The sequence below is a fragment of the Dipodomys spectabilis genome, unplaced genomic scaffold (assembly GCF_019054845.1).
Source record: "Dipodomys spectabilis isolate Male_0828 unplaced genomic scaffold, ASM1905484v1 ptg000260l, whole genome shotgun sequence".
Classification (NCBI taxonomy): Eukaryota; Metazoa; Chordata; class Mammalia; order Rodentia; family Heteromyidae; genus Dipodomys; species Dipodomys spectabilis.
In genome coordinates this window covers 1758917-1772230 of record NW_024870937.1, presented here as the reverse complement: position 1 = coordinate 1772230, position 13314 = coordinate 1758917, and the positions used below count along the sequence as shown (strand labels likewise).

Here is a 13314-nt window from a genome sequence, read left to right as displayed (position 1 = left end):
GTGCTGTCACCAGTGCCTCCCCAGAGCTCACCTGGCAGGCCTGCCCAAGGGCCTGGTGCTTGTTTTTGCCCCACTCAGCACCATACCTTCCATGCCTTAAGCTGTGGTCAGGCTGCCAATAATATCAAGGGATCTTCTCCTGTACTGAAAAACAAACAAATGAAGTTCACATTTTTCTAAAGTTTGTTATTTTGGGCCATCGTGATGATCTATGACCATAGCACTTACTTTTTGGTCACAGAAGGATTTTTCCCTAATCTCTCAAAACATATTTGTCCAATTATGTGGACTTAACTTTTTTCCCCCAGTACTAAGGCTTGAATTCATGGCCTTACTTTCTTGCTTAGTTTTTTTTTTTATTCTGTCGGTCGTGGGGCTTGAACTCTGGGCCTGGGCGCTGTCCCTCAGCAATTCAGCTCAAGGCGAGTACTCTACGGCTTGAGCTACAATGCCACTTCTGGCTTTCTAGTGGTTTTTATTGGAGATAAGATTCTCACAGACTTTCCTGCCCAGGCTGGCTTTGAACTGTGATCCTCAGATCTCAGCTTCCTGAGTAGCTAGGATTACAGGCGTGGCCACCGATGCCTGTCTCTTGCTTAGCTTTTTATGCTCAAAGCTGGTATTCTACATCTTGAATCATAATCTCCAGTTCTGGCTTTTTCCTGGTTGGAGATGAGTCTCTTAGATTTAACTGCCCTGGCTGGCTTCAAACCTTGGTCTTTAGACCTTATCCTCTTTCTTTCTTTCTTCTTCTTTTTTTTTTTTTGGTCGGTCGTGGGGCCTGAACTCTGGGCCTGGGTACTGTCCCTCAGCTCTTCAGTTCAAGGCTAGCACCCTACCACTTGAGCCACAGTGCCACTTCCAGCTTTTTCTGCTTCTGTGGTGCTGAGGAATCGAACCCAGAGCCTTATGCATGTGAGGCAAGCACTCCATCACGGAGCCACCTTCCTAGCCTTAGATCCTATCCTCTTGAGTAGCTAGGATTACAGGCATGAGGCACTGGTGCCCAGCTAAGGCTTCACCTTTTCTCTATTGATTTTCCTTTTTCTGTATATACGTGTGTGCATGCACACGCACACACACAGAGGCACACATACACTATACATATGTGTGTAGTATATATTACATATGTATTCTATTTTTCCAGTTGTTTAATATTGGTAAAGAAAATTCTTCCTTTTCCAAAATCTCCTGTCTTCACTCAGCTGTTTGCAAAGGGAACTTTCTTTAAAATCTCTCCAATGATACTTATTTCCTGTATAGCCCTGAAGTGCTTGTGAAATGTGTTTTATTGCATCATATATGTTTTGACTGAAAAATTCAAGGTAGGAATCACATTTAGCAGAATGATGTGTTTAGGGGTCAGGCAGATTATTGGTACTTTAAGACATTTTTAGATTTGTACAGGTGGCTTTCCTGGTTTGTTAAACATCCTGAAAACATCTCAGAAATATGTTTTTTTAACCTCCTTATTGTCCATTTGCCAAATAGTTTTTTTTCCTTGAACTACATAATGTCCCAAGTACTAAATATTGCTGTGCTTCCTATTGGTTATATGTAAAGACTTCAGGTTTTTTTTTTTTTTTTATGCCAGTACTGGGGCTTGAACTGAGGCTTAGAGCATTGTGCATAAGCTTTTGTGCTCAAATCTGGTGTTCTCTTAACTTGAGCCAAGCTCATTTCCGGCCTTTGGGTGGTTAATTGGAGATAAGAGTTCTCACACTTTCCTATCCAGGCTGGCTTTGATTATGATCCTCAGATCTCAGCTTCCTGAGTAGTTAGAATCCTAAGTGTCAGCCACTTGGGCCTGACTAACATTTCAGATTTACTTTCCAGTTTTCTTTTCTTTCCTGGAGGTAAGAATATTTATTGTTGAGCATCAACTTCAAGAAGAGAGCTACTGCCTAGGACATTGTGCAGACCATTTATAGGACAAAACCTGTATGTGGCAGTTGAGCATTTAAATATGGCCAGTCAGAATTCTTATGTACTTTAGGTAGAAAATACTGACCAGATTTCAAATTCATTATGAAAAATGGTTGAAAAATATCTCAGGAATACTTTACATTGAATATATGTTGAGATGCTAATATTTCAGCTACCTTTGATTAAATTGTATTAATAAAAATATACAAAGCCCTTTAAAAACTTTCAAATGTCACTATTAGGAACTGTGAAACTTTACATTTACTCCAAGTTTGTGGTTGTATTATATTTAGCAAACATTGCTAGCCTAGAGACTTTGTATACTTAGAATAAGTGAATATGGTTGACTCTACTTTCCTGATTATTGTTTACTTATTTATTTATTGACAGGGTCTCAGGAGGACTCAACTTGAGTCCTCCTGCCTCAGCCTCCCAAGGAACTACAGGAGGGCTATTTCCTGATATTTGAGGGCAGGTCACAATAGTCTATTAGGAAAGAATCCAACAAACTTAGAGTTTGATGGAAAATGTATTATAACAACACAACTTTTTCATTTTGTATTTGAGAATACCAAGTCTTAGAGGAATTTTCGTGCTTTCTATACTATACCCACTAACTATAGACAGGAAAGCAGGGGGTGATTTAGTACCAGACTTCCTCTGTCATCATTAGTGGATAATGTCTCAGTAATTTAACAAAAGTATATAGGGACAAATGCCCAAGATTCTATTGGGGGTATTGGTGGGTGTCATCTACCTTGCTCTTTGAATCTATTTCAGTACCGTATCTTTCCTTTCCTTTCCCTCCCTCCCTCCCCCTCTACCTCCTTCTCTCTCTCTCTCTTTCTCTCTCTCTCTCTTTCCTCTCTTTCTTTCTTTTTTTTTTTTTTGCTATTGAACAAAATTGTTTAGAATAAACACCCAAGCTGAGCGGTGGTCTCATCTAGTTGTGACCAAACTGGGCTTGGCAAAGATGTTCAGGATAGACACTATGGCACATTATGACATCATCAATGATGGTTTCCAATAGTTGCCGATGGTTGGTCCTCCAGTTCCTGGCTGTTACTGCAAGTCCATTCCTCTACCATGAGTGTGGAGCAGCTAAAATCAACATATCCACATGTACCTTGAGGTGACAGACTGGCTCTGGTGATTATTCTGATTTCGCTATTTAGAAGTGATCTATGAGAATATTGCTTTTTATATTATGAAGTGGTTGATGATGCCTAATTTCTTGGGGACAGTCCCTGAGGTTTTTCCATTTGTCCTGATTAAGGAGCCCTCTTCGCATGGTTCAGAATGTGGAGGAAAGAGTCCCAGGCAGTCATTCCTTCAGCTTCACTGGTAATGTCTATTGGGGTGGGGGAGAAGAAAGCTTTTATGTCTAAACTAAACTCTTGTGAGTTTGGAGTGAACTTGAGACCATGGCCCCTACCTTAGACTTTGTGTAGTCCTGAGGCCTAATCCTATCTGCTTATTTCTTTAAAAATTGTTTTAGTCTGGGGGTTGAGAGTGAAGCACAGTGACACAGTATGTGCTTATGCATGCATGAGGCCTTGGATTCAATTCCTATCAGAGACGCACAAATTTTTCATAATTCTAAACAGATAAACTAACCACAAGCCAGGTGCCTGCCAGGCTATAATCCTAGCAAATCAGGAGGTTGAGATCTGAAGATCACAGCTTGAAGGTAGGCCAAGCAGACAAATCTAGTGGCTCAAGAGATAGAATGCCATCTTAAGCAAAAAACAAAACAAAAGTCAAACAAGAGCACAAATTCAAACTCTAGTACCAGTGCACACATACACATAAAAGCTCTGAATGTCCAGTTTAATTCAAACCAAAATAGGTTGCATTGGACATTATATAAATAGGACAGACGTATAAATAGGCAAGCTTAACCTGATATGTAAATATTGGGCAAAACTGAGACCACGCAAGTTAAATGCAAGAGGCTGGTGACTGTACATTTTAAACAGTGCCTTTGAACTTCAGTCATATATGTAGTTACCCTGGTTTAATTTTAGCTTGATGATGTACCAGAAATGTTAGCAATCTGTCTTTTCATAGTTCTTGTGCTCTTTCTGTTAAAGACAGAATCTAGAAGTGCAGGATCCTTAGCTTTACATTTTTTAAACAGTTAAAATTATTTTATCAGTGAATATTTATCTATACATAAAATTTTAAGCTTTTGCAGCAACAATTATCCTCAGATTATTTACTTTAAAATAGCACATATGTACAGATACTATGTTTTTCAATATAGCTATATGTACAGTGTGTGTGTGTGTGCGCGCGCACGCGCGCACACATACACACATACGCACACGTGTAAACAGAGGGAAGGAGGGAAGATAGATTTAAGCTGGATTATTCTATTTGCTTTTCTCCTTCCTTTCTTTTCCTTCCCTTCCTCCCCCCCCCCCCCCCCCCCACACCGCTTTTTTTTTTCTGGATCTGGGACTGAACTGATGGCCTGGGCATTGTTCCTGAACTTTTGTGCTCTGGGCAAGTGTTCTACCACTTGGAGCCACAGTTCTACTTTAGGCTTTTGGTATTTAATTGGAGAGTCTCACAGATTCCTCAGCTGACAATCCTCAGATCTCAGCCTCCTAAGTAGCTAGGATGACAGGCGTAAGCCACCAACATCTGGCTTCTTTTTTCTTTTCTCCTTCGTGTGTGTGTGTGTGTCTGTGTGTGTGTGTGTGTGTGTGTGTGTGTGAAAGACAGAGAGAGAGAAACTGGTTCGTGTGTCAGAACTGGCTTGAACTCAGACCTCATGCTCTCACTGGCTTTTTTTTTTGTCGGTCATGGGACTTGAACTCTGGGCCTGGGTGCTTTCCCTGCGCTCTTAGCTCAAGGCGAAGTGCTCTATGGTGTGAGCCACAGCGCCACTTCCAGTTTTCTAGTGGTTTATTGGAGATAAGATCTCACCATGATCCTCAGATCTCAGCCTCCTGAGTAGCTAGGATTACAGGCGTGAGCCACCAGCGCCAAGCTCTCACTTGGCTTTTTTACCCAAGGTACTTTTGAGCTTAGAGTGAACTTGGTACTGTGACCCTCACATTAGACTAGTGTAGCTCTATCAATTGAACCATAACTCCACTTGTGGCTTTAAAAAGAAATTTTTTTTTGATGGCTAATTGAAGACTCACAGACTTTCCTGCCTGGACTGACATTGAACTTCAATCCTCAAATCTCAGTTTCCTGAGTAACTAGGTCTACAGGAGAGCTACTAGTGCCTGACTCATTTCTTTTAATTGTATTGAGCTTGTTGCCTAAGAAGTAATCTCTGGCTGGGTGCCAGTGACTCACACCTGTAATCCTAGCTACTCAGGAGGCTGAGATCTGAAGATCATGGTTCAAAGTCAGCCCCAGCAGGAAAGTCCCTGAGACTCTTATCTATAATAAACCACCAGAAAACAGGAAGTGGTGCTGTGGCTCAAGTAGTAGAGCACCAGCCTTGAGCTGAAGAGCTGAGGGACAGCGCGGAGGCCCAGAATTCAAACCCCACTACCAAAAATAAATAAATAAATAAATAATCTCTGGGCATCAGTGGCTCACACCTGTACCTACTCAGGAGGCTGAGATCTGAGAATCTCAGTTCAAAGCCAGCCCAGTCAATAAAGTCCTTGTGAGATACTTATCTCCAGTTAATCACTCAAAAACTGAAAGTGGCTCTGTGGCTCAAAGTGGTAGAATGCTAGCCTTGAGCAAAAGAGCTCAAGGACCTCGCCCTGGTCCTGAGTTCAAGCCCCATGATCAACTCCAAAAAAGTAATCTTTAATAATTCTGTACTTTGAAAACTCAAAGCCTTACATCACATATTTGAAACCCCATGGAAAAAATTTATGCTTTACCTTCACTACTCTCTTCCATTTAAAAATTTTTAACAAATATGATGATGATTGAGGAATTATTCCCTATTTCACATTCAGTTCTGAGCTAGAAAGTGCAGAGATGGGACCAGTTGTTCCTACATTTACTTTCTAACCACGTGGTACAACATATATCTGTCAGGGGCCATTCCATCACTTTAATAAACAATATGGGCTCTTTTTTTTTTTCTTTTGGTGGTGTACAGGATTGAACCTAGGTCCTGGAGGAACCTATGGCCTGGAGCAGGTTATGTAAGCATTCCACCACTGAGCTATACCCACAGCCCTTAGCACAGACTTAAGACAGCTAGCATATACATAGATACATATATGTTACATAGATCAGCCCACGCTTTGACACTGAAAACTGAAAGATCTGTGTAACTTGGGTCTCTGCGATACAGCAGAGGGAGGTGGTTGTGGAGGCAAATAATTACCACATGATATAACAAGTATATATGAGGGGCTGGGAATGTGGCTTAGTGGTAGAGTGCTTGCCTAGCATGAAGGAAGCCCTGCGTTCAATTCCTCAGTATCACATAAACAGGAAGAGCCGGAAGTGCTGTGTGCTGCGGCTCATGTGGTAGAGTACTAGCCTTGAGCAAAAGAAGCTCAGGGACAGTGCCCAGGTCCTGAGTTCAAGCCTCAGAAACTGGCAAAAAATAAAAATTATAAAGTATATATGAGATGGCAAAGAAGTGCAGAAGAAGAAAATGTGCGTAACTAATGGAATCCAGGGATTAGTCAGGAGACAGTCACTGAGAAGCTCTTCTTTGAGTTGATTATTGAGGTCATGGTATGAAATACATTGTGGTGGGTAAGAGAACAGATTGTGGCCAGGCTGAGTTTAAATCCCAGCTCTACTATTTACTTGATGTGGAACCTTACACATGTTATTTAATCTCTCTGGGCTTCAGTTCTGTCTCCTATGAAATAGGCATTACTGAGCATAACTCAGCCAATTGAAGTGAGGTAGAAGAGAGTATCATGGGCTTAGAACAGTGCATGATACAGGAAAAGTCCTTAGCCAAGTGCTGGCTAGTGTACCAGGAGTAGCAGAATGAGAGAAACCAAAAAAACAAGAAGTATAGTAACTAAGCTTGCTAAAACAGAAAAATGAGTTATATTTGGGTGGAGAGTCATAATAAGGGGCAAGGAAAATAGATGGATACAGGTAGAGGACCTCCTAGGCTACACCAGAGAGGCTCATGATAAGTCAGTCCTTGGAAAGTTTTCAAGAAGAATTGCAGATTTGCATTACAGAAAGACAAGCTCTGGAACAGTATAGAGGACAGGCAATTAGTTAATTGGATTTGGTAGTACACATCTGGATTCTGATGGTGCACACCAGCACTCTGGAGTCTGAGGAAGGGAGATTGGGATTTTGAGGCCAGCTTGGGCTACGTAGTGAGACACTGTCTATAAAAAAAAAAAAAAGGCCACTGACAAGGAGATGATAAAATCTTGGCTAAAATGGAAGGTAGACCAACATTTCAAAGTGAGGAGAAAAAACTTGTGAGAAGTGACAACAGCTTAAAGATAAAGTAGAAAGTTATGGATGGCTTTAATTCCTACTTTGTATGATCTGATGAAAAGACAGGAAAGAGGCTTGGGGACTTGGGGTTTGTTGAGTTTCTGTGGCCTGTAAAATGGCCAGAATTAGGTGTAGGCCTGACCTCTGGAGCTAGAAGTTAAGATTTTGGAATGCTTGGGACATAGGCAGTTATCACTGTGGGAACATGAGGACATAACCCAGGCAGGTTTCTGGAAAGCCCAACATTTAAGATCAAGAAAGTACAGCCTGCCAGGAAGTAGTGGTCACAGAGGAAGAAAACATAGAAGAAAACTGAATCATAGAAAATGCTGGAACTTTGAGGAAGTGTTTTAGTGCAGGAAAGAGCTTAAGTAGAAGGAGAGCTATGAGCCACAGCACCACTTCTGGCTTTTTCTGCTTATGTGGTGCTGAGGAGTCGAACCCAGGGCCTCAAGCATGCAAAGCAAGCGCTCTACCACTGAGCCACCTTCCAGCCCTCTTGCCTTTTCTTTTTTTTTTTTTAATTTAATTTTATTTGTGAACATACTGTACAGAGGAGTTACAGTTACATGGGCAGGATAATGCGTACATCCTCTTGCCTTTTCTTGCAGACCTGTTTCCCTAGAATCTAGCAAGAAGTTTGTTATGCTGGTGGAGAGAATGAATTAATGCTCTGCCTTAGTAGAGATTGGAAGATCCGCAGGGCATGGCTGTTTCCAGGAGGTGTTAGGAGTTACCATAAGAGTAGTTTTAAGAATATCTATGTTCTAGGACCGATCTGGTAGCTCCGCTTGTGTCGTGTGGAAAAGAGAGGCTACTCAGGATGGTATTATTATGTAATGCATGTAAACTCTTGACTCAGCTCAGTTGTGATTTTCTGCGTGGGGATGTCCATTTCCTTCTTTCCGTCCTTTGTATGTGAAGGTGCTTTCTCTTTCTTAAGAGCAAGTCTTTTGTAGTCCTTGCGAGTATATATTTGTCCACGGGGTTCTCAGCTCAGAATTCTGTTAACTCCTCAGTTTAAGCAGACTTAGAACCCAGAGGTAGGTCAGATTCCTCTACCTCGGGTGAAGTTAATCCTGAGGGTAAAGATGCCCCCCCAAAACCTGTCCAGGGAAGGTTGGCTTTGCAGAGCATGCAGCAGCAGGCTAGGCCCCATCTCGCGTCCTGAACTTGGGCCGTGGCCTCGCACAGTCCTCCCCCAGGCCCCTGCCACACTCAAGGGCGGCTAGACGAAGGTCTCCCCTGGATCGTTCAGGTGGAGAAACTGATGCAGACCAGATCTCGGAGCCCGGCGTGTGCGGCACTAGCGGGGACAGCACGGCGTTCACTGCTTTGGGTACTGGCGAGGAGGGGTGGCGCGCGAGCCTCAGCCATCCCTCAGGCGCTGGCCGCCCGCTCCTCGCGGCCGCCGCAGGTCTCCCGGGCCCGCGCCGAGGCGGCGGGGCGCGGGCGGAAGCGGCGGCGGAGGAAGCGGAGGTGGGGTGTCCCTCGGCGCCCCCACCCTGCCGCGCGGGAGGCCGGCGGCGCGGCGGGAGGATGTCGGCGCGCGGAGGACGCGCACCGTCCGTCCCGCCCACCCCCTCGCCCGCCCCCTGGCCCCCGCCCGGGGACCCCCGCGCCCGGGAAAGCCCGCGACGGCCGCCGCCGCCGCCACCCGCGTCCCTCCGCCTCCCGAGGCCCGGGGCAGCCTCCGCGGGCCGCGCCGGGGCCGCCCCGCACTGCGCATGAGCGGGAGCCCGGCGAGCCCGTGAGAGGAGCCGTCGCCGCCGCCGCCGTCCATTCGCTGCGGAGCCGGAGGAGGAGGGGAGAGGCCTGGAGGACACCAACATGGTGAGGCGCTGCGGCCGCCCTCCCGCCCGCCCGCCCGCCCCGCCGCGCTCCCGCCCGCCGCCCTCCGCCCTCGGTCCCGCGGCGGCCCCGCCGCCCCGAGCCCCGGCCCCGCGGCCTCCGTCCCGCTCTCCGGGCCGGGGTTTGCTTGCCCGCCGCTCCCTTCCTCCTTCGCCCCTTCCCGCCCGGGCGCCGCTGCTACGCGAGAGCCGAGGAGGCGGAGCGGAGCCGGGCCTAGTCGGGAGCTCCGGCGAGTTTGGGGCGCGGGAGCCCCCGGCGGGGCCCGGCGCAGGCTGGGCGGGGGGAGGGGAGGCGTTGGGGCGGGGGAGGGGAAGGGGCAACGGCCCGGCCCTGCCGGGTCCCCGGGGCTGGCCCCATTGTGCCTGGCCGGGGGTCCCGGATTCCGGTGAGCTCTCCCCCGCTCCGCGCCCGGCCCGGGTCGGGCCGGCTCGGGCGTTAGAACGACTTTGCCGGCGCGCCTCTCCCGCGCCGCGCCGCGCCGCCCGGGCTCCTGCACCCCGCAGGTCTCCCGGCACTGGGGCTGGGAGCGCGGGGCACCAGCTCCTTCCCTTTCTCATCACCTCCGCTGCGTCCCAGGCTTTTGGAGGAAATGAGTTTTCCTGGCCTCGTAGTTGGTGGAGGTTCTATTTACCTCTTCTCCAAACGTGGGAGACGGCTGAGCTTGGGTGGGGGTCCGGAAGTGCAACCTGTTTCCTATAAAAATGAGGGGAAACAGACGTGCTGCCTCTGGAGCACCTACTTTATTTGCTTCGGGTGGGAGGAGTAATCGCTTTATTATAGCAGTTAGGGACCATTTGTGATTAAAAAAAAACAACAACAACAAAACCACAGTTTGCCAAGTTGCTCCTTATTTACTGATTTTTTTTTGTTTGGGAGAAAAAGTCATCCAAGCTTGAAGACCCTTGGAGTCAAGTTGTTTACTTCGGTAATTAAGTGGCTGACCCGGGTGGATGCTCCTTGTTGTTTTTCCAGAAGTGTGGTTTGGTATTCTACAGACTGGGCTTGAGTGGAATTCCACTTAGGTTACTGTATGAATAGTAAAAATGATACTGCCCTTTTGCTCTTGGGGAAGATAAACGCTTCTTTGAGTAGGGTGTGGATCGTGTTTAGGTGTTAGGAAATGCCCTGTTGTCTTCGGTTTTGTGTAATTTTCGCTAAAGGACTCTTAATTTAGTTCCATCCTCCAGCTTGGCAGTATTTTGGTGTCGTGTATGGATATGTGTATGCTGGTTTACCCTATATTCAAGATTTCTGTTCCATGGTAAGTCCCATGAGACTTTACCGTTTGTATTTGTAAGAAAACTTTCCTATGAAATACAGATTAATGTTTGAACTGATACTAAAATGTAAACCCAAAAGCTACACCAGGGAGTCTCAACGGTTTCTAATTTCTTAAGTATTTGGACAGGTTCATAGGCATGCCTCTTAAAACTCCACAAGCTTTTCCACACTAGGTATTTACTGGAGTATAGCAATCTTGAAGTAGTGAAATGCGTTCCTTGGTAAACAGTAAGTGCACGGAAGGGCTTGTAGTTAGGGTATTCTCCTATTGAGCCACATTCCCTAGGATCCTAGGTTTGAGGAGATTCTTCACCTCTTCAGGAATTCTGAATTGATGAATTCAGGTGAGCAAAGTGTTCAGCATGGGTTATTAGAGCTTGTAAACTTTTGTCCTTCAATTTACATTAAATGAGATAGTTTTGGAATTTAGCCATTAAGTCTTGTATTTGTACTGGTGTCAACAGCATCTTATTAAAACATTTTCCATTTTGGCTGAACTCGGTTTGTATCATCACAGTTGTTCCTTTAGAATCTCTCGTGGGCTGTATAAGAATTTTATGGTTAAAATATTTCATTGTGAACTTGTAATTGTTTCTTGATTGCTTGGGGCTATTGTTTTTTTTTTTTTTTTTGGTGTGTAGTGCAGTTTCTACATCAGATTGTCAGTTCTGGGGCACACCTAAATGATGAGATACCTGAAGATTTTTCTATAAGGAATTATTCAATTACCTCTTTTACATGAGAGATCAGAAATAACCTCAAACTAAAACCATACTTTTTTTTGAAAGTCTTTTTAAAAGTATGCAAAACTACAGGATTGGATTTGATGATATCTAAAGGTCTAACCAGCTTAATAACTTTGCTATTCTAATGATTTTTATTAAGTGTATGAGAAATGTGTAGATTGTGAAACCTTACTAGGGTTTTATAAACTCAATATCGGAATTTTTAGACCTGAAATGGGTCTCAAAGATTTAATTAGCTCTCACAGAAGAAGAAAATCAGGCTCAGGAAGATTTTTTAAAAAAAATTATTTTATTGTAAAAATGCTGTTCAGAGGGATTATAGTTGATCAGGAAGTTTTGAGGTTCAAGTGCAGAGCAGAAATATTTTTCTTCTGATGTACCTTCAGTTCTTTTGGTACCTGTAAGTCTTTTAAATCACATGAATTCTAGAGAAGTGGTTGAAATATTCATTTGAAATTATTAATTTTTTTGGGGGGGGGTCCGGTCGTGGGGCCTGAACTCTGGGCCTGGGCGCTGTCCCTCAGCTCTTCAGCTCAAGGCTAGCGCTCTACCACTTGAGCCACAGCGCCACTTCCGGCTTTTTTCTTTTTGCTTATGTGGTGCTGAGGAATTGAACCCAGGGCCTCAGGCATGCAAGGCAAGCGCTGTACCACTGAGCCACCTTCCCAGCCCTCATTTGAAATTAAATTGTGATACTTAAGACAACTTAAAATATTATGGTATGTTATGACATAAAATTTGAATTAATGGGTGGTTAATGATTCTAATTAGTACATTTTTAATGACTAAAACTATATGGACTTTGAAATTTAAGATCCCATTTTCTGCATGAACAGGAACTTGTAAATCTAAATCTGTTTCAGGTTGTCTGTCCAGAACTTGTTGCACTTTAAAGGAGGGTTCATCTAGAAAATTATTGAATATGTGTCCCATGCCATATACTGGTGAAGGTACTGAGGATAGGTGTGTATGTCACTACACAGACACATTGCTCTGGGGAAGGTTACCTTTTAGGAGGGAAAGAGTAGTAATAAGTATAGTTCGGAATTTTCTTACTGTGTTAGAAGGTGTCGAGTGCTCTGGGGAAGGGGATTGGAGTGCTGAGGCATGGTGGGAGTGGAGAAGGACCCAAGGAAATAGAGTATATGCAGAAATATAGTGGAGATTTTGAGGAAGAGTAAGAACAGTGAGGCTGGAGTAATATGAGAGTGTGTAGAGAGGTTCATTAGAGCAAATAAGGTATGAATGTTAGGGCGTGGGGATGGGTGTAAATGAACATTGTAAAGAGTTACTACTCCCAAGAGAAATGGGAAGCCAGTAAGGGAGTAAGATAGTCCTTGTTTCTTGTGCCACATAGTGTTCTATGATAGTAGATAATTATTTTTGTGTTGGTACTGGGGCTTGAACTTAGGGCCTAGGCATATGTGGTTACCCTTAGCATTTTGCTCATGGCTGGTGAGCCACAGCTCCATTTCGGCTTTTGGGGGTTAATTGGAGATGAGTCTCTTGTAGCTATTTTTTTTTGAAAGTTACTAGAATTAGAGTTTTCTTTCTCATTAAGCTTTTATGTATAAAGTGCTTTATTCATGTGGGTACTGGGGCTTGAATTCAAGGCCTTGCCCTTTCTGCTTGAACCTCATTTTCATTCCAGCATTTTGCTGGTTAATTGGAGATACTATCTCTTGAACTTTTCTGCTTGGGCTGGCTTTAAATCTCAATTCCCACCTCTCAGCTATCTGAGTAGTTTAGATTACAGGAATGAGCTTCTGGTGCCTTGTGCCTAGCAAACCTGCATAAAGTTTTAAGTTCTGTTTAGGATGACACTCCTAGTGTTCAATAAAAAGTAGTTGATCATCAAGTTTACTTAATCATTCTACTGTTAATAAAAACACAACAAAACCTTTTGTAGATTGTGTTCTGGTGGTTTGTATGTGGTTTAATGAGACTGTATGCAGAAAATGGGCCTTTGGGGAGAAAAGAAATTGACATTTAGTAAGAATGTACAGTATGCTAAATTAGTTTACAACTGTTTAATCTGTATCCCCATTTATAGGCATTTTGTCAGCCTCCTTTTAGCATATCTGGAAATGTAGACTTC

The 13314-nt window shown here is 44.3% G+C and overlaps 1 protein-coding gene across 2 annotated transcripts in view; it reads left to right on the top strand.

Moving 5' to 3' along the window:
* The first annotated feature begins 8977 nt into the window (after window positions 1-8977).
* Window positions 8978-13314, top strand: part of Dcun1d1 (defective in cullin neddylation 1 domain containing 1) — a 41269-nt gene continuing 36932 nt past the window's right edge. The window contains exon 1 of one of the 2 annotated variants that reach the window (XM_042699621.1): window positions 8978-9171. In XM_042699621.1, the coding sequence (XP_042555555.1) occupies window positions 9169-9171 (3 nt within the window). In that variant the 5' untranslated portion in view covers window positions 8978-9168. Of the gene's footprint in view, window positions 9172-10363; window positions 10451-13314 lie in introns of those variants that run through there. The other variant, XM_042699622.1, reaches the window with a different exon arrangement.